Below are 24,022 nucleotides of genomic sequence, written 5' to 3'. Positions count from 1 at the left end.
CTGAGATATAGTTTATTACTGCAGAACTAAGAGCATTTACATGAGACAATCAGTTTGGACATTTTATTGCAGCATATCTATTTTAAAATACAAATTATCCACTGGTGAAGATAAATAACCACAAATATTTAACGAAAAGTTGTCTCTACGCACACATTGCCCTTCATATAACAAACACAATGTAGGCTATACAACATTTTTGGCTAATACACAAATCAACGACAGCAGCAATACTTCAGCACAGCAGCAATTAAAAGTCATACTTTTACACCAACGGTAAGTACACTCTTAAATAAAGTAGTAAGTTAGCATATATGCTAAACATGTCTATTTATTTGTTAAGATTTCATGACTGTGGCGCATAAGTTAACTGCTAACAGGAACAGGAAGACCCAAAGGTTCGTCCTCGCAGAACAAAGGGTCCGTGGGGCTTCTTTTCGCCTCCAGCCACCAAGTTGTCATTTCGCCTTTCCCCTGTTTAACAAAGAGTCGCAATTAGTAAATCTCCTTTAGTGTATCTTAAACACAATAGTCTGAAGGACGGCATCGTACTAAAGAAAGAGAGAGGGGGGAGAAAAGGACAGAGCAGAGGTGTGTATTCACTTGTGCATAATGAACAGACATCACTTAAGTGAAAACACAAAAGCCAGCTGAGGCCAAGCCCTAATTGAGATAAATCACAGCTGCGCTAAGGTCTGGAGTTCAGCCTCAGGGGACCATACCATCATCTCAGGAAGAAAAAAAAGATCAATAGTTGATTGATTTGGTGGAAGGGGTCTAATATAGCACATCTGTTCATGAATAAAAAGGTAAATCTATTATGAATAATATCAAATATAATGACAACATAAGCATTATGGATACTACAATTAATAAATAAATACAAAATAAATAAAAGAGAATGAGCACACAAATTATTACCCCAAGAAAATTTGCGTTTTCTTGCAAAAGCTTTGCATTTCCCATAAAAATTTAGCAATCTCTTGTGAAACGTTTGCATTATGTTTAAAAAGCGTTGCACTTTTTCTTAAGAAACACTGAGTTTCCTTGCAAAACTTTGCATTACTCCAAGAAAATTTGCAAGGAAGCACAACACTTTCTAAACATAACGTCTTGCAAAAATATTCTGTTTTTATTATAAATTGTACAATCTTTTGCAATATGTTTGAGTTATGTAGAAAAAAGTGTTGCATTTCCCCACTTAATGTTGTATTTGCTCGCAAAAGTTTTGCGTTACTCCGATAAACTCTTGGATTACCACAATAAACTTTTGCATTACCCCGAGAAAATTTGCAAAACTTTTGCATCATGTTTAAAAAAATGTTGCGCTTCCTCAAAAAACACTGAATTTGCCCAAAAACTTTGCATTTCCTTAAAAGAATTGCATTCTCTCGCGAAAATAGCGTTTCTCAAAAAAACTTTACAATCTTTTGCAAAAGATTCTTTGCGCTATGCAGGATTACCACAATACCACAATTACCACAATAATCTTAGCATGTGCTGGAAAAATTTAGCTTAAGCCTGAGAAAATTTGCGTTCTTCTGCAAAAAATTGCATTCCCCAGAAAAATTCAGCAATCTCTTGCGAAACTTTGGCGTTATGTTTAAAAAGTGTGGCGCTTCCTCAAGAAACATTGAATTTGCTTGCAAAACTTATGTATTACCACAATAAACTTTGCATTTGCTCTCGAAATTTTATCTTTAGCCTGAGAAAATTTGTTCTTCTGCAAAAAAATTGCATTCCCCAGAAAAATTCAGCAATCTCTTGCGAAACTTTGGCGTTATGTTTAAAAAGTGTGGCGCTTCCTCAAGAAACATTGAATTTGCTTGCAAAACTTATGTATTACCACAATAAACTTTGCATTTGCTCTCGACATTTTAGCTTTAGCCTGAGAAAATTTGTTCTTCTGCAAAAAATTGCATTCCCCAGAAAAATTCAGCAATCTCTTGCGAAACTTTGGCGTTATGTTTAAAAAGTGTGGCGCTTCCTCAAGAAACATTGAATTTGCTTGCAAAACTTATGTATTACCACAATAAACTTTGCATTTGCTCTCGAAATTTTAGCTTTAGCCTGAGAAAATTTGTTCTTCTGCAAAAAAATTGCATTCCCCAGAAAAATTCAGCAATCTCTTGCGAAACTTTGGCGTTATGTTTAAAAAGTGTGGCTCTTCCTGAGGAAACATTGAATTTGCTTGCAAAACTTATGTATTACCACAATAAACTTTGCATTTGCTCGCAAAAAGTTATCTTGAGCCTGAGAAAATGTGTGTTCTTCTGCCAAAAATTGCATTCCCCAGAAAAATGATTCAATCTCTTGCAAAACTTTTGCATTATGTTTAAAAAGTGGGGCACTTCCTCAAGAAGCATTGAATTTGCTTACGAAACTTATGTATTACCACAATAAACTTTGCATTTGCTCACAAAATTTTAGCTTGAGCCTGAGAAAATTTGCATTCGTTCATCAAAAAATTGCATTTCACAGAATAATTCTGCAATCTCTTGTGAAACGTTTTGCGTTATGCTTAAAAAGTGTTGCGTTTCCTCAAGAAACATTGAATTTGCTTGCAAAACCTTTGCATTACCCTGAGAAAAATTTGCATGGCAACCATGGTGACTAACCAAAATATTCTGCCAAGCTAAAATTTACGGCAGGCAAAATAATAGCCCTGTGGGTGGCTTCTTTGCATACACAAACAATTGCTGTGGAACAATGAAACAACGGACCATCTTACCTTCACATTGAGAGACCCACGACACTTCAGCACATATCCACCAAGTGTGTGTAGAAGATCTGCTGTAGGGCCGCTGCACTGGATCTTTAAAGCTGTAAACATCATAAAACAACGCTAACACATATAAAACCACATGGAATAGAAATGACAAGCCTAAAAATTGTTTAATAATGATCGATGACACCAATAAGACTTTTCGTTAACTTAAGCTTCTTTCCATCTCACAGAAGTTCAAGAAAAGGAAATATTTGGATCCAACATTCAGTTTTACATTTTAACCAATAAAACAGTGCAAATATTTACAAGATTCCACTCCCACGGAAATGTCGGACAGGATCAGTTACTAATTGACGCTGTGTAAACAGCTGCGTTTGCCCAAATACCTTCACTGGTGGACTCCATACGAGACGCTGTGTTTACAGTGTCGCCAAATAAGCAGTATCGTGGCATTTTAGTACCAACCACCCCAGCTACAACAGGGCCTAATGACATGAAATTAAAAGGACACAGTTTAGAATAATAGTTAAAAATGGCATTTAGTTCAGAACAGATGACAGATTGAAGCCATATTGACCTGAGTGAATCCCAGCCCGTATCTTCAGCTGTGTGGTGGGCTTGTGTGGGATTTTAAACGCGTGGCAGACGCTGATCAAGTCCAGCGCCATGCTGGCGATTTCCCCAGCGTGATTGATCCCGTTCTCATTTGGTACTCCAGAGACCACCATATCTGAGGAGAAAGAGGGGTTTCATTGATTTATGTGTAATTTGATGCTAAATTGTGGCGAACCAAGGAAGCAGGATCTCTGTAACCGCACTCACAAGCATCTCCTATAGTTTCCACTTTGTACACGTCGTAGTTGTCGATAATGTCGTCAAATGTGGTGTAAAGCTTGTTGAGGAAATCCACAACCTGGTGAGGGGTGCTGGAGCCAGAGAGCTGGGTGAAGCCCACTATGTCACTGGCCAATAGAAACACAATATATTTCATTCATATTGGATATATCATAACAACTCTGGGAAGATTTCATCATGGTAATGGATATGAAAGTGTGAGCGTATGTTTTGCTGATGTTGTTGCTTATTGCTAATGCTGCAGATCTATACAGGTGGAGCTGGGGAGGTGGAGGGTTTCAGAGGAGCAGAAATGCTGTAGTGAATGCTAACCAGCCACTTAAATGTAAAGCAGCAAACTCATTGGCAGCATATGCAACATGAACCAATCAGTTTGCATTAATAACCCATCAGCCTGTGCCATCTAGAGTTTCATAACAGAACTTTTAGGCATTTACTATACAATACAGTTCAAAAGTTTGGGGTCAGTTTTTTTTAAGGTTTTCAGATGACTGTTTTTACTGTAAATCCAGCCTTAGTGAGCATAATTTTTTTTTTAACTTACTTACTTAGTAACCTATTAATATATTAATGTATATTATATTATGTAACCAAATGTCACTTTAAAAGCAAATATTTGTTTGAAATATATCATTAATTTCCATGCTTGCCTGAAATATACAGTGGCGTTGGAATAACTTTGGGCTTCTGCTGTGTGTCCCTGACGAAGATCATCAGCCACTGGTTTTGGTAACATGCCTGACACAAAGAGAAATAATATGTTAATTAGAAATATATTAATAATACATATATACACTACCAGTCAAATGTTTTTGAACAGTTAGATTTTTAATGTTTTTTCAAAGAAGTCTCCTCTGCTCACTAAGCCTGCATTTATTTGATCTAAAGTACAGCAAAAACGGTAAAATCTTGAAATACTTTTACTGTTTAAAATAACTGTTTTCTATTTGAATATATTTTAAAATGTTATTTTTTTTCTGTGATTTCAAAGCTGCATTTTAGCATCATTACTCCAGTCACATGATCCTTCAGAAATCACTCGAAAATTCTGATTTGCTGCTCAAAAAAAAAAACATTTTTTTCATCATTATTATCTAACAGCTGAGTGGAATTTATAGAATAGAAAGTTCAGAAGAACAGCATTTATCTGAAATAGTCATTTTTAACATTATAAATGTCTTTATCATCACTTTTGATCAATTTAAAGCATCCTTGCTAAATAAAAGTATTAATTTCTATAATTTCTTTCCCATAAAAAATATACTGACTCTGGGATGGTGTATAATGCTACAAAATCTTTTTATTTCAGATAAATGCTGATCTTTGGATTTTTCTATTCATCAAAGAATCCTGAAAAAAAAAAAAAAAATTTTGAGCAGCAAATCAGCTTATTAGAACGATTTCTGAAGGACCATGTGACACTGATGACTGGAGTAATATTGCTGAAAATTCAGCTTTGCATCACATAAATAAATGACTTTTGAAACCATAATCAAATACACTGTAAAACCTAACAGTGAAATTCGCTAAATGAAATGAGTTTAACTCAAAAATTTTAAAAGTTATTTCAACTCAATATATATTTGTGATGTAAACTCAAAAGCTAATTAGGTTAAGCAGAACTCATTTTAAATAAGTTACTAGAAATTAATTTAATCTACTATTGCCATACACTCTAGGTCTATGGCTGATCACAAAATATTTAAAAGAAATATAAGCTTAATACATGATTTCTAATATTGTTTTTTGAGAAGCCACATTTGTTTAACACAGAGTTCTAGGTTATTATGCTTTAGATATTTCATAACTAATTAAATAGCCTAAATAAACAGTAAAATATTACCTTTCATAACTAATTAAACAACAAAACGTTAACATAATAAATACATCTATTTCATTTAGATTAATCATTTTAAAATAACTACTTCTACTGGAGGCAAATTATTATTAGTTTTCTTTTTTTTTAAATGCGCATTTGAGTGGAATAAACTTACTTTTTTAAGTTGAGTTTACACTAATAATTGCCTAAGCTAAAGTTAATTTAACTCAATTTATATGAGTTTATAGTACTCATATTTATTGGTTTTAAAACTTAAATGGTTTAAAGCAATCGGTTTCCTCAAACGATTTGAGTTACCATAACTTGTTGGGTTTTACAGTGAGCAGTTATTTTAAATTGTAAAAATATTGTATAATTTTACTGCCTTTAATTTTACTGCCTTTTTTATTTTATCTAATGCCTTGAGATCGCACAAGAGATCACAGGAATAAATTACATTTTTCAAAAACATTCAAATAGAAAACTGTTATTTTAAATAGTAAAAATATTTGCTGTACTTAGGATCAAATAAATGCAAGTTTGCAAAGAAGAAGAGACTTCTTAAAAAAAAAAAAAAAAAAAAATCTTAGGGTCCAAAAACTTTTTACTAGTAGTGTACATATGAAGAATACATTTAAATCTCAAGCTGAAAACTTGACAAGGTCCTTACTTTAAAAGTCCACTAGGTGGAACCATTTGGACAGTTCATGACTTTATTTATTGAAGTGTTTGCATGTAATAATGATTATAAATAATTAACTTTCACACTTTTCGCACTGTAATTTCATATACACTTCCATACTATAGAGTAAACGATCAGTCTTCTGCTTCTCCTGAAGAAGATCCTGTGTTCTCTCGGCTACAATGGCTTCCAAATGTTTGCTGTACTTTTCCATCTATAAAAAAACAATGACATTTTTTTAACATTTTAATACCTGTAAAAGAAAGACTCAACTAGATGAGATACATACCAGGTTCATCATCATATCCACAGGGCTGACCTTGTGTGGGTTCATTTTATCGAGAAGCTTTTTCACCTGCTCAAACGTGGGCCTCATGGTCACATTGTGGTTCCAGCATCTCTTTATCAGCTGTGTGAAATTTGACTACAAACACTGAGTGCTTTTCATTTATCCACAGTTATCATCTTTTAATCAGGCGTAGTTAACATTTGCATCAATGGCAATTCATTGAAGTAATTGATTCTCAACCAAGAGGAAATTTGCTTAAGTAAATAGCATGCATCAATTACATCCATACAAACCTCACAGTAATCGTCAGGATCTGGGCAATCATTGTCTGATTTCCCGGCCGTCAGTTTGGGAAGTGACGGGCGCCACATGACATCAAGCTTCACTGAATCTGCCTGTTCCTGCTCATGTGACAATAATTGCACTTCTTATCATCAATTCCTATGCAAAAAAAAGTCTAAAAACTCCAAAACCTTCCTGATCCTTGTATACTTACTGAAATGAGGTCACTGCGAGTGGCGATTTCCACCAAGATAATAGAGTAGCTTGAGAAAAGGAAGAAAAGACTAATGTTTATTTCACGCTTCTTGGAGTTTTTATTTGAGAACAAATTGCTGCTCTGGGATGCATCTATAAAATATACAAAACATTTACATGCATCTGAAGATAAGAACAGGGAATTAGAATGACTCCTGAAGCATCACTAAAGACTTGGTAAGGATGCTGAAAATTCAGTTTATATTCACAAAGAAATCAGTTATTTTAAATTGTAATAATATTACACAATTTTACTGTTTTTACTGTATTTTAATCAAATAAATGCAGCCTTGGTGAACTTAAAATTATTCCAAACTTTTGGCAGGCAGTGTATTTATTAGTTTGTTTTATTTTTAATCAACTGAACAGAGAAATTAATATGTGAATGTATGTAAACTTTTAGAAGATTTATTTGAGAAATATCAAACTTTTTTTTTAAATCAATTTAGAATATTTCACAATTTGTACTTATTTGCTAAATCCAAAATCTCTCATTTAAATAGTTGGACAAAAATATATATATAAGGCTCAAGCATTTCTCCAACCTGTACACATCAGCTGCGGCTGTGAAACTAGTGCTGACCCTCAGCAAAACTTCAGGTGCGCAGTAAATGCGATAGACGTTTTGACATTGGAAATTAGTGCTCATGTCCTCAAAGTCCTCCTTTCTGTAGGCCATCAATCCGTAATCTGTATCATTAAATATACAAGTCTTATATTACATAATTCTTTTAACATATGTTGTAATATACAGTGCCGCTTGAAAGTTTGTGAAAACTTTGCAGTTTTCTATATTTCTGCATAAATATTACTCAGTCATCATCAGATTTTCATTTAAGTCCTAAAAGTAGACAAAGAGAACCCAATCAAACAAGTGAGAGAAAAGTATTTTCTTAGTCATTTATTTATTGAGAAAAATGATCCAGTGTTACATATCTGTGCGTTGCAAAAGTATGTGAATCTCTTGGATTAGCAGTTAATTTAAAGGTGAAATTAGAGTTTATCTGTGCAAATGTGTTTTATAGTCAGGGCAATGACTATCAAATGTCAATATGTGACCGGTTTTATTAAAAAAAACATGGGATTTATTAAAGTCTAATCATGTTTGTGGAAGTGATTCACATCACGAGCAAAGGAGATTACTGCGGTCCTCGGAAAAAAGAGTTGATGTTGTTTATCTGACTAGAAAAGGTACCAAAACTATCTCTAAAAAGTTTGGACTCCACAAATCCACGGTCAGACAGATTGTGTACAAATAGAGGAAATTCAAGACCACTGTTACCTTCCTGAGAAGTGGTCGATCAACAAAGATCACTCCAAAGCAGAACATGTAATAGTCTGTGAGGTTGCAAAAGTTCCCAGAGTAACTTCTAAGCAACTAAATGCCTTTCTCACATTGGCTAATATTAATGTTCATGAGTCCACTATCAGGAGAACACTGAGCAACCAATGGTGCGCATGGTAGAGTTGCAAGAAGAAAGCCACTCTTCTCCAAAAAGAAAACTGCTTGCTAATGATCATGTGGACAAGCCAGAGGACTATTGGAGAAAGGTTTAATGGATAGATGAAACCAAAATTGAACTTATTGGTTTAAATGAGAAGCTATTATGTTCGGTGAAAAGAACACACTGCTTTCCAGCTTAAGAATCTGATCCCATCTGTGAAACATGGTGGTGGTAGTACCATGGCTTGGGCCTGTTTTGCTGCATCTTGGGCAGGACAGCCTGCCATCATTGATGGAACAATGAATTCTGAATTGAACCAGGAAATTCTAAAGGAAACGTCAGGACACCTGTTTAAGAACAGAGTCTCAAGAGAATGTGGGTCATACAGCAAGACAACAACCCCAAGCACACAAGTCATTCTACCAAAGAATGTTTAAAGAAGAACAAAGTTATTGTTTTGCAATGGCTGAGTCAAAGTCTAGACCTTAATCCAATTAAAATGTTGTGGAAGGACCTAAGCAAGCAGTTCATAAGAGGAAACCCACCAATATCACAGAGTTAAAGTGGTTCTGCACTAAGGAATGGGCTAAAACTCTTACATGTTATTGTGCAGGACTGATCAGCATTTACAAGAAACTTTACCTTCAGTTACTGCAGCAAAAGGAAGTCACACCAGATACTGAAAGCAAAGATTCACATGCTTTTGCAATGCACAGATGTGTAACACTGGAACATTTTTCTCAATAAATAAATGACAAAGAAAAAAAAAATTCTCACTTGTTTGATTGGGTTCTCTTTGTCTACTTTCAGGACTTAAGAGAAAATCTGATGATGTTTTGGGTCATATTTATGCAGAAATATAGAAAATTGTAAAGGGTTCACAAAATTTCAAGCGGCACTGTACGTAAAAAGTGTATCTCCAAAAATTATGTACCTGATATTTTGCAGACCCACCGGTCGTCGATCACACAGTTGCGTGAATGAAGACGGCCGTGGAACATTTTGTGCTGGTGCAGGTAAGCCATTCCACGAGCAATATCAGTAGCAAAAGACAATCTGTAGATGTTAAGTGTTCATTTTATTTATAAAGTTCCATCCTGAAGTTTTTAAGAGCTTTCCCACAATGCCACAAGACAAATTTACCGAAAACCCCAGTTGATAGGGACATCTTCATTCAACAGCACATCTGCTAGGCTTCCCTTTGGACAGTATTCAGTGATAATGCTTACAAAAGGAACTTCAATGCAGCCTCCAATGAATTTGGAGAGGTTTGGGTGATCAAGCTCCCTGGTAAAAAGAAACAAAGTCTTGTGAATCTTGTGCATTGGTATGTTTAATTATTTCCTTTGACAAATATTTGCCTGGAATTACCCACAGTCACAAAATCCTTCAAGTTACTCGTCCAAGTACATCTGATTTCAGTGTGGTTTCATTTGCAAGAATTGTGGGTACAGCTTCTCACCTGACCTCTTTGACCTCTTTTCTGATTGTTTTAGTCAGGGTATAGTGTTTCTTCTGGATGTGTTTCACAGCTACAGTCCTTCCATCACTGTAAAAACAAAACATTAAACAAAAAACGTTAAGCTGTAAGCCTATATTTTCTTGCTGAAGGTAGCTATATGACATTTGATATAATGGGTTTATGTTAATACTGTTTTAAGTTCACTTAAATTAGACATTACTTTCTAGTCTAATAAATGTTAAATTGATAGCTCTCAGTTATACTGTGATGTTGAATGGCTATAGTCACTGGTTAAATTCCTTCAGTCATTAAAAAAGATGGCATTAAACAAATGTTAAATATATACTTTATGTTGTTTCTACAAAAAATGTAATTTGTGAAATTATTGCAATATAAAAGTACAATAAAAACTGTTAGGTGGGATTATTACAAAATTCAGAAAAAAATGTGTGATAATTTTTTTTAATTGATTGACAGCACTAAAAAAAGACAAACAAAAACAAGACATGAAAACTAAAACAAAAACAAGACAAACAAAAAAGACAAAACAAAGACATAAAGACAAGACAAGACAAAAAAAACCAAGACAGACAAAACAAAGACAAGACATAAAAACAAAGACAAAAAACTAGACAACGAAAAAGACATAAAAACAAAAAGACAAGACATAAAACAAAGACAAGACAACCAAAAAACAAAACAAAACAGAGAAGATAAAACAAAGACAAAAAAACAAGACAAACTAAAAAAGACAACGTAACAAATGCATAAAAACAAAACAAAGACAAGACATAAAAAACACAAAATGGAACAAAGACCAGACAAAACAAAGACAAGACATAAAAAAAGACAAGATAAAAAACATCAAAACAAAGACAAGACAAGACATGAAAACAAAGACAAAAACGACCAACAAAAAAGACAAACTTAAACAGACATAAAAACAAAAAGAAAAGACAAAAAAATAAGACTAAAAAAACAAAGACAAGACATAAAAACAAAGACAAAATGAAAAAGACAAAAACAAAACAAAGACAAAAAACAAGACAAGCAAAAAAAGACAAAACAAAGACAGGACATAAAACAAAGACAAAATGGAAAAAGACCAGACAAAACAAAGTCAAGACATAAAAACAGAACAACAAGACAAAAAAGTAGGACTAAACAAAAACTAAACAAAGACAAGACTTGAAAACAAAGACAAAAACAAGAAAAAAAGACCAAATGAAATCAAGACACAAAAACAAAAAGTCAAGACAAAAACAAAGACAAAAAACAAGACAAACAAAAAAGACTAAATGAAAAATACATAAAACAAAACAAAGACAAGCCATAAAACAAGACAAAAAAAGACAAAACGAAAAAGACAAAAACAAAACAAAGACAAGACATAAAACAATACAAAACACAAAACGAAACAAAGACAAGACAAAAAAACAAGACAAAACAAAAAGACACAAAATGAGACAAAGGCACAGGAATGAAAATGAAAAAGACATAAAACAAAACAAAGACAAGCCATAAAACAAGACAAAAAAAGACAAAAAAAGACAAAACGAAAAACAAAACAAAGACAAGACATGAAACAAAGACACAAAACAATACAAAACACAAAACGAAAACAAAGACAAGACAAAACAAAGACAAACAAAAAAAGACAAAGCCAGACAAAGGCATAAAAACAAAACAAAGACAAGCCATGAAACAAGACAAAAAAGACAAAATGAAAAAAACAAACAAAGACAAAACAAAGACAAACCAACCAAAAAGAGACAAAATGAGACAAAGGCATAAAACAAAACAAAGGCAAGACATAAACAAAGACAAGACAAAAAACCAAGACAAACAAAAAAGACAAAACAACAAGAAGACAAAACAAAGACAAAGCATAAAACAAAACCAGGACAAGACTATTAGTTAGAGAAAATACATTAGTAGAGATACCCAAGAGGCAGTATCACTGGAAACACTCACTAGATGCCGGCCTGAATGAAGCGTGGTTTGAAGTTGGTATTGACTGCAGTGCAAACCGTCACATCTGTGACTCTACTCACACTCGAGTTCCTCTTTACGGTTTGAAGACTTGTGGTGCTACAAAAACCTGTGTAGCACACTTTACCTGTAAATCCCCCCCAAAACAAATAAACAAAAAAACATCATAAATGCTAAAATATTTAATAATCAAGAAAACCTATTTTATTTTGGCACTAAACAGGATGTTCAGTGAGACAAACAAGTGACTAGGAATTGTTTTGTCATTGTTTAATGCATAATGCAAAATGTTAATGTAACATATTTAAAGAAGCAGTAGATAAGACTAAAACCTCTTACCAAACAAAATATTATTGTAGTTGATGATCCAGCTCTCATCCCAAAACATTTTCTGTTTTTGGTATTGCAGCCACTAGGAAAAATTAAAAGTTCAAAAACAGTAATGGTATATAATATATAATAAATGTAACAACTTAGCCAGAATAATACATTACTAACTAGATTTTTAGGAATGTGGTGATAGAAAAAAATATGAGATGGAAGCAAAGGAATTTTATCAAAAAAAAATTAGATGATTAGTGATCATTCTAAATGCATTTTAATAGACTGAATCATGTAGTGAAAGAACGCACTGTTACGCACACTAGTCTAGACACGTAATGCCTGCACTCTGCACACTTTGAATGATTTTTGCAAAATACTCGATAATGTCAAATCGAACAGCGTTAAAACAACAATTGCAATATCATCACATATGATATATATCGAACATCCCTATTTAAGAGTGAACGTAAAAGTTTTCCAAGTAAACGCAACGTTTCTTAGGGAGATGCAAACAAAATTCTTTTGCGAGACAAACATTTTGTATATGATTTGTGCAAAACTTTGGCGATATTCAATAAATGTAGATGAAAAAGTATTGCAAAATGACTGTGTTTCCATTAACCGATGTCATGCGACTAAAACATATTTTAAAGTCATGGCAATGGATTTTTGTGGAATGTTTTTGCAAAATATGGGCAATTCTGCACAATTGACGCGTTTTCATTAGACATATTTTCAATTCGCAATTTCAATTGGTGCAATTTAAAGGGTAATGGAAAAGCAGCTACTGAGGAACACAAAGGTTTTGCGAAAAGTGAAATGCTACATTTTTTAGGAATGCAAATGTTTTACAAGTAAACACAAAGTTTCTCAAAGAAATTGCAAAAGAAAGTCAACTTTTTGAGAGAACAACAATTTTGCGAGCAAATGCAAAAGTTTTGCAAGCAAATGCAGTTTCATTCGAGAGCGCAAAAGTTTTGCAAAACCAACCCAAGGTTTCTCAGAGGAACGCAACAGTAGCTGCCTTTCTATTACCCCTTAAATTGTGCAAACTGAAATTGTGAACTGAAAATATGCCTAATGGAAGCGCATCAATTGCGCAAAAACTCCCATATATTGCAAAACGTTTTTACGTTCGCATGAGGTGGTTTTTCAGGCAATTCGAAAAAGGAATATTTTGCAAAACAGCATTGCATTCACATTTGATTAAATATAGCCAAAATCCAGCAAAGATCAGTTGACATGACTTATCGCAAGAGGAAAAATTTTAATTTTAGTCGCATAACATCGCTTAATGGAAACGCTGTCATTTCGCAATACTTTTTAATTGACATTTAGAAAATAGTGCCAAAGTTTTGCACAAATTTGTAACGGAAGCAAAAACAAAAAAGTTTTGCGAGCGAAAGAAAGGAAGTGCGCAAACATTTTGTATGAGAACGAAAAGTTTCACCAACTGCGTTTCCATTACAGATTTGTGCAAAACTTTGGCGATATTTTATAAATGTCGATTAAAAAGTATTGCGAAAAGACGGCGTTTCCATTAACCGATGTTATGCGACTAAAAAGTGTTTTTTTCCTCTCATGATAAGTCATGGCAAAGGATTTTTGTGGGATTTTGGCTATATTTAATTGAGTGTGACCTATAAATGCAAAAAAAAAAAAACGTTTCCATTGCTGTTTTGCGAAATATTTCTGTTTCCGAATTGCCTGAAAAACCACCTCATGCGAGCGTAAAAACGTTTTTGCGATATATGGGCAATTCTGCGCAATTGCACGTTTCCATTAGGCGTATTTTCAGTTCACAATTTCATTATGTGCAATTTAAGTGGTAATGGAAACGCAGCTACAGTGAAGGTTTTGGTGAAGCAAAAACAAAACAAAAGTTTTGCGAGCGAAAGAAATGTTTCTCAGAAGTGCGCAAACATTTTGTATGAGAACGAAAAGTTTCACCAACTGCGTTTCCATTACAGATTTGTGCAAAACTTTGGCGATATTTTATAAATGTCGATCAAAAAGTATTGCGATATGACTAAAACGTAATTTTTTCCTCTCGTGATAAGTCAAGGCAACGGATTTTTGTGGGATTTTGGCTATATTTAATTGAATGTGACCTATAAATGAGAAAAAAAAACGTTTCCATTGCTGTTTTGCGAAATATTCCTGTTTCCGAATTGCCTGAAAAACCACCTCATGCGAGCGTAAAACTTTTTTGCGATATATGGGAGTTTTTTGCGCAATTGACCTGTTTCCATTAGGCGTATTTTCAATTCACAGTTTCATTTTGCGCAATTTAAGGGGTAATGGAAACGCAGCTAATGAGGAACACAAAGGTTTTGTGAAAACGAAAAGCGAAACGCAAAGTTTTGTAGGAACGTAAACGTTTTACAAGTGAACACAAAGCTTCTCAAAGAAATTGAAACGTTTTGCAAAAGAACGTAAAGTTTTTGAGAGAACAACAATTTTGCAACTAAACGCAGCAAAAGTTTTGCAAAGCAATCCCAAGGTTTCTAAGAGGAACGCAACAGTTTTTCTTTTCTTTTTTCTCAGGTCTCATATCTTTATCACCATGTCTCTTTGAAGGCTCTGTAAAAATTTGAAAAACCCACATAGGGTATTGCTGGTGATTTCTTGCCATGCATGTTGCTAATGTTACACTCTTAAAAATAAAGGTGCTTCAAAAGGTTCTTCACAGCGATGCCATAGAAGAACCATTTTGGTTCCACAAAGAACCATTCAGTCAAAGGTTCTTTAAAGAACCATCTCTTGTTTACCTTTTTATAATCTGAAGAACCTTATTTGTCACAAAGAACCTTTTTTTAAAAAAGAAAGGTTCTTCCGATGTTTAAGGTTCTTTATGGAACCATTTTGACAAAGAGGTTCTTCTACAGTATGGCATCGTGAAGCACCTTCATTTTTAAGAGTGTAGTCGATTGCTTACTTGGTTTAAATAAAAGGGGGCTCCATAGATGTTGATCTATTCAAGTTTTATCGACTTGCAAATATTTGTCAAGCATTGAATCAGCATTCTCACCACCAGCGTCAAGATAAAACCACTGCAGAACAAGGCCACTGGAAGCCCAATGGCCACTTTGATGGATGTGGGCATAGGACAAACCCCACAGTCAGCGGGACACGTCAAACAGCTCTCCTCCAGCTCACAGATGTCATCGCCACACACTGTCAAATGAAAGTGCAACTTTATCTAGACAAACATCCCTAGACAAAGCTTAGTTTTGTTCTCGTATGACACTGATGACTTCCTGGACTGGTATTAGAATGTGTCAACAATTAACCTTGCTTAATCAAATACTATAGGTTTGTTTTCCTTAACATCTATATCCTTGATGTACCAATTGTTTGAAGACATTGTTTTCGTAAATCCCGTAAAGCGCTTAATTTGTACTAACCTTGAGCACTGACTACTAACACCTTGGACTCTAGTGCTGCATGCATCTGTCCCACTTTGATGTGAGCAATGACCGATGTAACTCCTAAATGGACCAACACCACCTGAGGAAAAAATAATTAAAATCTCCATTAATAACATAAAATAATGTTAAAATACATGAAAAATATTATATAGAAACAAAATAGAAAAATTCAACCTTTGATGTCCACAGTAGTTGGCTCATCTTGCCAGCTTTGGAGACTGTGTGGGTCACAATTTCGCCATCATCTGGAATCCAGGGACCACAGATCCCTCCGCCTCTCTAAACAGATAATATACAATAATATATAAACAATTGTCTGACTGTTAAAGGTTTATTGGGTTGTGGAGCAATCAAGGTTAATATTGACTGTCAAACATCTTGCCTAAATTATAATAACAGCTTGACACACTACAATTAATGGCACCAGTTAGAACCTGAATAAGTGCTCATCAAGGTTGGCCCACTTCCCGGTAATGAGTTTCCGCCCCTTTCCGCACTTTCTTACACACACACACACACACACACACACACACACACACACACACACACACACACACACTTACGTAGCTAAATATATAGGGACCTACCATAGATTTTGTTTTTATAAATTACATAAAGCTTATATAAACCAAAATTATACAACTGTTTAAAACAATCGGATCAGTATTTTTTTTAAAGAAAGTAATCATTTTATTCAGCAAGGATGCATTAAACAGTTTAAAACTGACTAACAATTTACAACAAAATATATTTTAAATGAATGTTGTTCTATTTATTGAAGAATTAGATTTTTTTTAAAGTATGACGGTTTCTAAAAAAAATATTAAACTGTTTTCAACACTAATAATAATAATAAAACTAAATGTTTTTTTACTAATATTATAATGATTTCTGAAGGATCATGTGACACTGAAGTCTGTAGTAATGAGGCTGAAAATTCAGCTTTGCGTCACAGAAATAAATTACTTTAAACTGTATTTTAAATTGTAATAATATTTTAGAATTTTACTGCCTTTACTGGATTTTCTCTAATGCCTTGTAAGCATTGTCCACCTTGTTCATTTTTTAAGTAATCATGAATTTAATTAAATTAAGTTATATGTATTTAATTTATTCTAAGTTAATTCAGATTTTTAACAAATGCTTTATTTAATTTTTATTTAAGTAATTATGAATTTAATTGAATTCAGTGTTATATTTAACTGAATTTAGATTTAATTAATTTTTTAATTAAATTAAATCTAATAATTTAATTTAATTTGGATTTTAGTCATTTTTTAAGTAATAAGTAATTTAATAAAATAGAATTATATTTAATTTATATTTAATTGAAATTATTACAAACTAAATCTTATCATATTCCAAAAGAGAGTTTTTATATTTTCAGTTTTTTTTTTATTATTGAAGTATTGACTAAAATCTAAATCTAATAATTAAATTTTATATAAATTTTTTGCATTTTTTGGAAGAAATAATGAATTAAATTAAATCAAATCATATTGTTTAATTTAATTACATTTTTTTATTTTTAGTCATTTGTAATGTAGTTTTGTTTATTTAAATAATAATTAATTTAATTTAATTATATTATAGTATTATGTCATATCATTTCATTTAAATTTAATTTAAATTATTATAAACTTAATCTAATCCTATTCTTAAAATGTTCTTTGCATTTTCAGATTTTTTATGATTATTTAAGTATTAATTTAATTAAATACAATAATTTAATTTAATTTAGATTTGTGCATCTTTAATGTAATTAATAACAAATTTAATTAAATTAAATCATATTGTTCAATTTAATTACATTTTTATTTTTAGTCATTTGTAATGTAATTGTTTATTTAAATAATATTTAATTTAATTCAATTATATTATTATGTCATATCATTTCATTTAAATTTAATTTAAATTATTATGAACTTAATCTAATCCTATTCTTAAAATATTCTTTGCATTTTCAGATTTGTGCATTTTTTATGTAATTAATAACAAATTTAATTAAATTAAATCATATTGTTTAATTTAATTACATTTTTATTTTTAGTCATTTGTAATGTAATTGTTTATTTAAATAATATTTAATTTAATTCAATTATATTATTATGTCATATCATTTCATTTAAATTTAATTTAAATTATTATGAACTTAATCTAATCCTATTCTTAAAATATTCTTTGCATTTTCAGATGTGCATTTTTTATGTAATTAATAACAAATTTAATTAAATTAAATCATATTGTTTAATTTAATTCAATGTATTTTGTTTTGTAATTTTCATCCAATGTTTTATTTAAATAATCAATGTAATTAAATTTAATTATATTATTGTTTCATATAATTTAATTCAAATTTAATTGAAAATATTACAAACTAAATCTAATCCTTTTTATAAGAGAGCTTTTGCATGTTCTGACTTTTTATTCATTTAAGTATTATAACATTAAATCCAGTAATTTAATTTAGATTTTTTTAATGTAAGTAATAATTAATTTAATTTAATTAAATATTATTGTTTAATTTAATTTTTATTCAAGTAATAATGAATTTAATTAAATTCAATTGTATTATTATTATTTCATAGTGTTTCATTTAAATTAAAATTATTATACAATCAATCTAATCCTATTCCTAAAAGCAAGCTTTTGCATTTTTTAAATTAATATATATATATTAATTTAATATATTAATATATTATTAATATATTATTATTATTAATATATATATATTATGTTTTACATTCATTTAATTCAATTCAAATATATATTCGAATTTAATTTAATTTTTATTTTAAATGTAAGTAATAATTAATTTATTTCAACTCAATTATATTATTACTTAATATAATTTCATTTAATCTAATTTAACCTAAAATCTAATTCTATTCCAAAAAGGGAGCTTTTGCATTTTAAATATATATATATATATATATATATATATATATATATATATATATATATATATATTTTTTTTTTTTTTTTTTTTTTAATAACAATAAGATTTAGATTCAGCTTACATCATTTCAACAATTTTGTCGCCAAAGCATAAGTAGTTTAGAAACGTAAACTCACACACATGCTCACACATGCCACCGCCACAGGCCATTTACTGTAAGACAACGATAACTGGTCTACACTCTTCACTACTGTCATTTTGTCGCCTCTGATGTCGTGCCAAAATGTGCCACATTTAGCTTACTTTCTATTTAAAAGATTTCAGCACCAATCCGACAAAATCCAAAAGCACTTTTACTAGGCTTCACAGCGACCACAACTGTACTGACCATGAGCGCAAGAGGACAGGAGTGAATGTTGGCGTGATAAACACAGCAGTTTTCTTCATTGGCGTTGTTCCAGTTTGCAGGACATTCGTGCTCGATGCAGAATCTTTTGGCCTCTGAGGCATTACTGTGAGAGAAAGCGAAGCGTATAATATAACCGCTGTTACATGAAGCCAACATTTATTTCATTTTGAACACGATATCACATTGAAGAAAAGCTCATATGGTATTCTGAACATTCAATAGAGTAAAAAGTGGTTTGTACACATAATGAAGCACATTTGAGAAGACCGGCATTGTGCGTGGCGCTCACCTGAACTGGAAAATCTTGTTTTTAACGGCGTACTCATAAAAGGAATCCGAGGCAGTGACTGAATAGGTAACGTTAAACTCCTCCCCATCCGTGACCTTTTCTGGTGGACGTTGAACCCAAGCCATTTCCAAGCCTGTGAAAAGTGGGTGTGAAAGCTTTGAACGGAAATCTCCAGGTGATCTACCAAAGCAAATGTTTATCCCAAAAATGTAAATTTGATGTTTATCTGCCCCAGGGCATTCAAGATGTAGGTGACTTTTCTTCAGCAGAACACAAACGAAGATTTTTAATGTAAACCGGTGCAGTCTGTTAGTGATTTATTGAAAGGTGAAAAATGATATAAATACTGTTCAGTTTCTCACAAAAACCAATCGTCTCGTGTCTTAGGACATCAATGTATCGTCACGAGCCGCAGAGTGGAATTTGGATTTGTCTGTGCATGTTTTTTTTTATTTTTTTTACTTTCAAAGGTTTGGTGCCCATTTACTGCCATCAAATGACTAACAGACTGCAACGGTTTGAGTTAAAAATCTTCGTTTGTGTTCTACTGAAGAAACAAAGTCACCTACATCTTGGATGCCCTGGGCTAAGCAGATAAACATCATATTTTCATTTTTGGGCGAAATATCCAGCAAACACAGAACGTTCCCCTAACGTTCCCATTTGGTTATTTTTTGAGAACCAAATGAGAACGTTCCCAGAACCTTCCCTGTAGGTTCTCTTTTTAATAACCTATAATGAATGTTCCCAGAACATTCCCTGCAAGTTATTATTATTATTATTTTTTTTTTTGGTTTAATTTTATAACCTAAAAAGAACCTTCTCAGAACATTCCATGCAGATTATTTTTAGGTTTTGTTTTTATAACCTATATAGAATGTTCCCTGCAGGTTATTTTTAGTTTTTATTTCTTAACCTAAAAAGAACCTTCCTAGAACGTTCCCTGCAGGTTATTTTGAAGTTTTATTTTTATAACGTAGAGAGAACATTCTGCGAACGTTCCCTGCAGGTTATTCTTAGTAGTCATAACCATGTACACTAATTAAAACTTTGCAGATGACTCTGATTTTTTTTTTAATATCATAAACAAACATGATGTTAACGGAGACGTTTTCGTTTAATGACCAAAAGAGGGAAGCACATCATCGTTAATTCAGCGGTAAGAAACGAATGTAATGTTATCCTAGTTAAAGTCAAATAAATGCTATTCGTTTTTAATGTCTGTAAAAATAAAATACACATTTTTAAAATCTAATATTTTGTTGAATTCATGTTATTTGGTGCTTTAATAAACATAAAATCTGGGTTATTATATGGTATGGTACTTCTACATCTTACATATTAACGAAATCTAACATAGTATAGGATAATTTAGTCTTATTTAATGCTCCTTATGATGGTTAAATGTGCTCTGATTATCTGTAATGATTAAACAATAGTTTAAAACAAGACATGGTGTGTAGTAGTGATTATTGAGGTCCACATCCGTCCACATCCGCCTTCCATGCCGCTTACTCCGGGAAATGGGAGTGCTGACGTACAGAAGCGGTATCAGAGTGAAGAGGTTAGAAGAACATTCTGGGAACCTTCAGAGAACTTTCAGGAAACCTTCGGAGAACCTTCTAGGAACATAAATAGAACATTCCCTATTGGTTAGCCAGGAAAGTTTTCTTAACGTAAATAGAACATTCCCTTTAGGTTAGGGGAACGTTCTGGGAACCTTCTGGGACTGTTCCGAGAATGTTGCGGGAACGTTCCCGGAATGTTCCCCTAACCTAAAGGGAACGTTCTATTTACGTTAAGAAAACTTTCCTGGCTAACCAATAGAGAACATTCCAGGAACGTTCTGGGAAACAAAAGTTAACGTTCCCAGAACATTCTGGGAACTAAAAATTGTTAGCTGGGATATCCCTTTAAGGTCATTGCACACTGAATCCGAAATTTTCGTATGCGTTTTTTCTTTTCATATTTGTCATCCTTTCCTATCTAAATGTTTGTTACAGATGAGAAAACCCAGAAAATCAAACCTGATCCAAATTTTTTATGATGGACAACAATTTCGGATTTAAAGGGAAAGTTCAGCAAAAACGTTTGTATTATTTATTCACCCTTAAGGTCATTGCACACTAAGTCCGAATGATTCGTCCGAATTGATTGCACGTTAAAAGATAAATACGACCTCAAATTATGTCAATCGAGTTTACACACTGCCTCAGAAACTTTCGTCCGTCATAAAAAATTCGGATCAGGTTCGATTTTCTGCGATTTCACTTCCTTAACAAGCATACGAAAATTTCGTAATAACTGTACACCGAGTCCGAATTATTCGTACAAATTTTTCGCACGTTAAAAAAAAAACACGACCTCACGTTATGTCAATCACATTTGCACACTGCCTTCCACACTGTTCAGGTCTCACCTGCACACGAACGCTATCAGCTCCCGGGAGACAATGGAATAAATGACTGCTCATATTCCAGCATACGGCACTCGCATTGAACAAAAATGGTTTGTCCATGTTTTTTATTTAATCGCTGTTGCTGTAACGTATTGGGAAGCCAGAATTCGCAACCATCAATACAGCTCTCCAAAGCCAAAGTGCAGTAACTACACATTTGGTCAAAATTGAATTAAGGCTTAAAAGTATCTTGGTTCAATTTTGTCCCAATTCAGAGAAATGAGAGTGTCAACATGTTTGACTAGCTGGTCTAAAAACTTTAAAGGCATTTTTCTCAGTTTCAGTGTTAGTGTAGTTACTGCACTTTGCCTCTGGAGGGCAGAATAGAAACATGCATTAGCCGAACCCTGTTTGTTTTACGTGTTGTTATTTAAAACATTACAGATGCGTTGTCAGTTTCAAGTTGAACCGCGGTCCTGGTGCACACCGAACTGTGGGAGGACAACGGGACGATTCAATTTTTTACCAAGAACCGTTGCACCCCTAGTGTTTTGACAGTTCAGATCCACCGTACAAGCAAACGGCAAAATCCAGAATTGCATCTGACAAGTTCATCCACTTCGTCTCGCAGCACAAAGCACTAAAAAGGTCCTTGTACACTGAGTTCACAAAAATTGGTGGTCTTATTTATAATATGTGGCTCCAGTAACGCTAACAAAACATTAAAGTTTACTGACATCCTGAAATAAACTTTGAATCACCCTGGATAATACCACAGCTCATTAATAAGGAGGTGCGCATAAAAAGTATTCTCTCATTCCTCTCTATCTCTTTTTAAGAAGAGAGTGGACAACACAATCATTCTCGCTGCTTGAAGATTCCATTTTGTATTGATTTTGATCAGTGACCTTTAAATTCGAAAGTGAACTGAATCAATGATTCACTAAAAAAAATTGGACCTACCCTGTTTTTAAATATATAAGTCATACTGGTTTAGACTGATGTGAGAGTGAGGACAGATATTTCTTTTTTGTCTCTTTACGGTTAACCAGCAACAGTAGAAGCTATTGAATGTAGCTAATTTGACTCATTATCCTAGAAAGCAGTACTTACCGCCACAGCTAATCATGTTGTAATCATTGGGTTCTATGATGGGCCAGCAGTCGTATTCAGTGTTGTCCAGGTCATGCCAACCTTCAGCGGTCAGAATCTGAAAACAGTTCATTATCATTATTCGGTACTGGTGTTTTTATCCTAGATAACTTATGCTCCTGAATCAACTTAGCCTGAAATCAAGTAGAATGCTTTTGAGCTGTAATATTGCTAAATTTGATCCACAGCAGTTCGTTAATAGGGTTGGCACTAGCCATGTTAGCAAATACAATACAGTAAAATAAATAGTTACATTAACTTAAATTATATTAAATAATTATTTAATTAGTTTATATGAGCACTTGCATGTAAATACATCCTGGGAAATAAAATAAAATAATTATTTAATTAGTTTAAACAAGGGCTAATATCTATCATGTGCATGCTGGGAAAAATATATAATATAATTTATTATATAAATAAAATAATAAAATAATTACTTATAAAAATGATCTAACATAACTTAATTTTTTAATTGGTTTAAATGTGTTAATATGTGCCGCACACATGTTGGGATATTAAATTAAATTAAATATCTGCATGAAAATAAATTTAATTAAATTAACTTTAGAGAAATTTGATTAATTCATTATTGTAACAAGTGATACCATGTCTACCATGTATATTCTTAGAAAAAATAAAAACAGTTTAAAATAATTTAAAATACAATTTAAAAAAATAATAATTTATAATAATTACATAACATAACAATTATTACTTATTTGGTTTAAATGTGTCAATATGTACCACATACACATTGGGATATAAAAATAAAATAAAATAACATATATTGAATTTAATTTAATTTAAAAAAATCAATTAAATAATTATTTTAACAAGTGATAATGTGTACCATGTATATTCTTGAAACAAATAAAATCAACTAAAACAAAATAATAATTTACAATAATTACATAACATAACAATTATTTATTTGGTTTAAATGTGTTAATATTTACCAAATAAAATAACTACATGAAATTAAATTAAATTGAATTTAAAAAATCTACTTAATAATTATTTTAACAAGTGATAATGTGTACCATTCTTGGAAATAATAAAATAAAATAAAATAATTATATTAATTAAACATAACATAACTATTTATTTGGTTTAATTGTGTTAATATGTACCACATACATATAAAAATAAAATAAAATGAAATGAAATTACATGAAACTAAATTAAACTTCAAATTAAATGAAATTAAATTGAATAATTGAATAATTATTTTAAGTGGTAATGTGTACCATGTATATGCTTGAACATAATAAAATAAAATAAAAATAATTGCATTCAATTATTTTGAAC

At 32.1% G+C, this 24,022-nt stretch overlaps 1 protein-coding gene across 1 annotated transcript; it reads right to left on the bottom strand.

The window, feature by feature from the left end:
• Positions 1–66: 66 nt before the first annotated feature.
• Positions 67–22,790, bottom strand: LOC141338120 (atrial natriuretic peptide receptor 2-like). Its single transcript, XM_073843681.1, has 22 exons — positions 22,673–22,790; positions 19,162–19,294; positions 18,848–18,975; positions 15,739–15,839; positions 15,541–15,643; positions 15,165–15,310; positions 12,149–12,221; positions 11,792–11,936; positions 9,818–9,904; positions 9,499–9,642; positions 9,290–9,411; positions 7,456–7,600; positions 6,870–6,918; positions 6,667–6,768; positions 6,374–6,493; positions 6,205–6,298; positions 4,234–4,321; positions 3,551–3,690; positions 3,306–3,458; positions 3,115–3,213; positions 2,732–2,823; positions 67–474 (listed from the first exon to the last, which is right to left on the bottom strand). Exons 1-22 carry the CDS (start codon positions 22,788–22,790, stop codon positions 367–369), a joined length of 2,490 nt encoding a protein of 829 aa, XP_073699782.1. The 3' UTR covers positions 67–366.
• Positions 22,791–24,022: the final 1,232 nt, after the last annotated feature.

Source organism: Garra rufa, chromosome 7 (genome assembly GCF_049309525.1).
Source record: "Garra rufa chromosome 7, GarRuf1.0, whole genome shotgun sequence".
Classification (NCBI taxonomy): domain Eukaryota; kingdom Metazoa; phylum Chordata; class Actinopteri; order Cypriniformes; family Cyprinidae; genus Garra; species Garra rufa.
The sequence above is the reverse complement of the archived record's forward strand: the minus strand, read 5'-3'. Positions and strand labels throughout refer to the sequence as shown.

Excerpts from the sequence above, each read along its gene's own strand:
- LOC141338120 (XM_073843681.1), bottom strand. The coding sequence starts at position 22,790 with ATGATAATGAACTGTTTTCAGATTCTGACCGCTGAAGGTTGGCATGAC. Across the intron at positions 15,644-15,738 it reads AACTACTGTGGACATCAAAG|GTGGTGTTGGTCCATTTAGG; the intron begins GTTGAATTTTTC and ends TTTTTTCCTCAG. Across the intron at positions 6,769-6,869 it reads CTCGCAGTGACCTCATTTCA|GCAGATTCAGTGAAGCTTGA; the intron begins GTAAGTATACAA and ends GAGCAGGAACAG.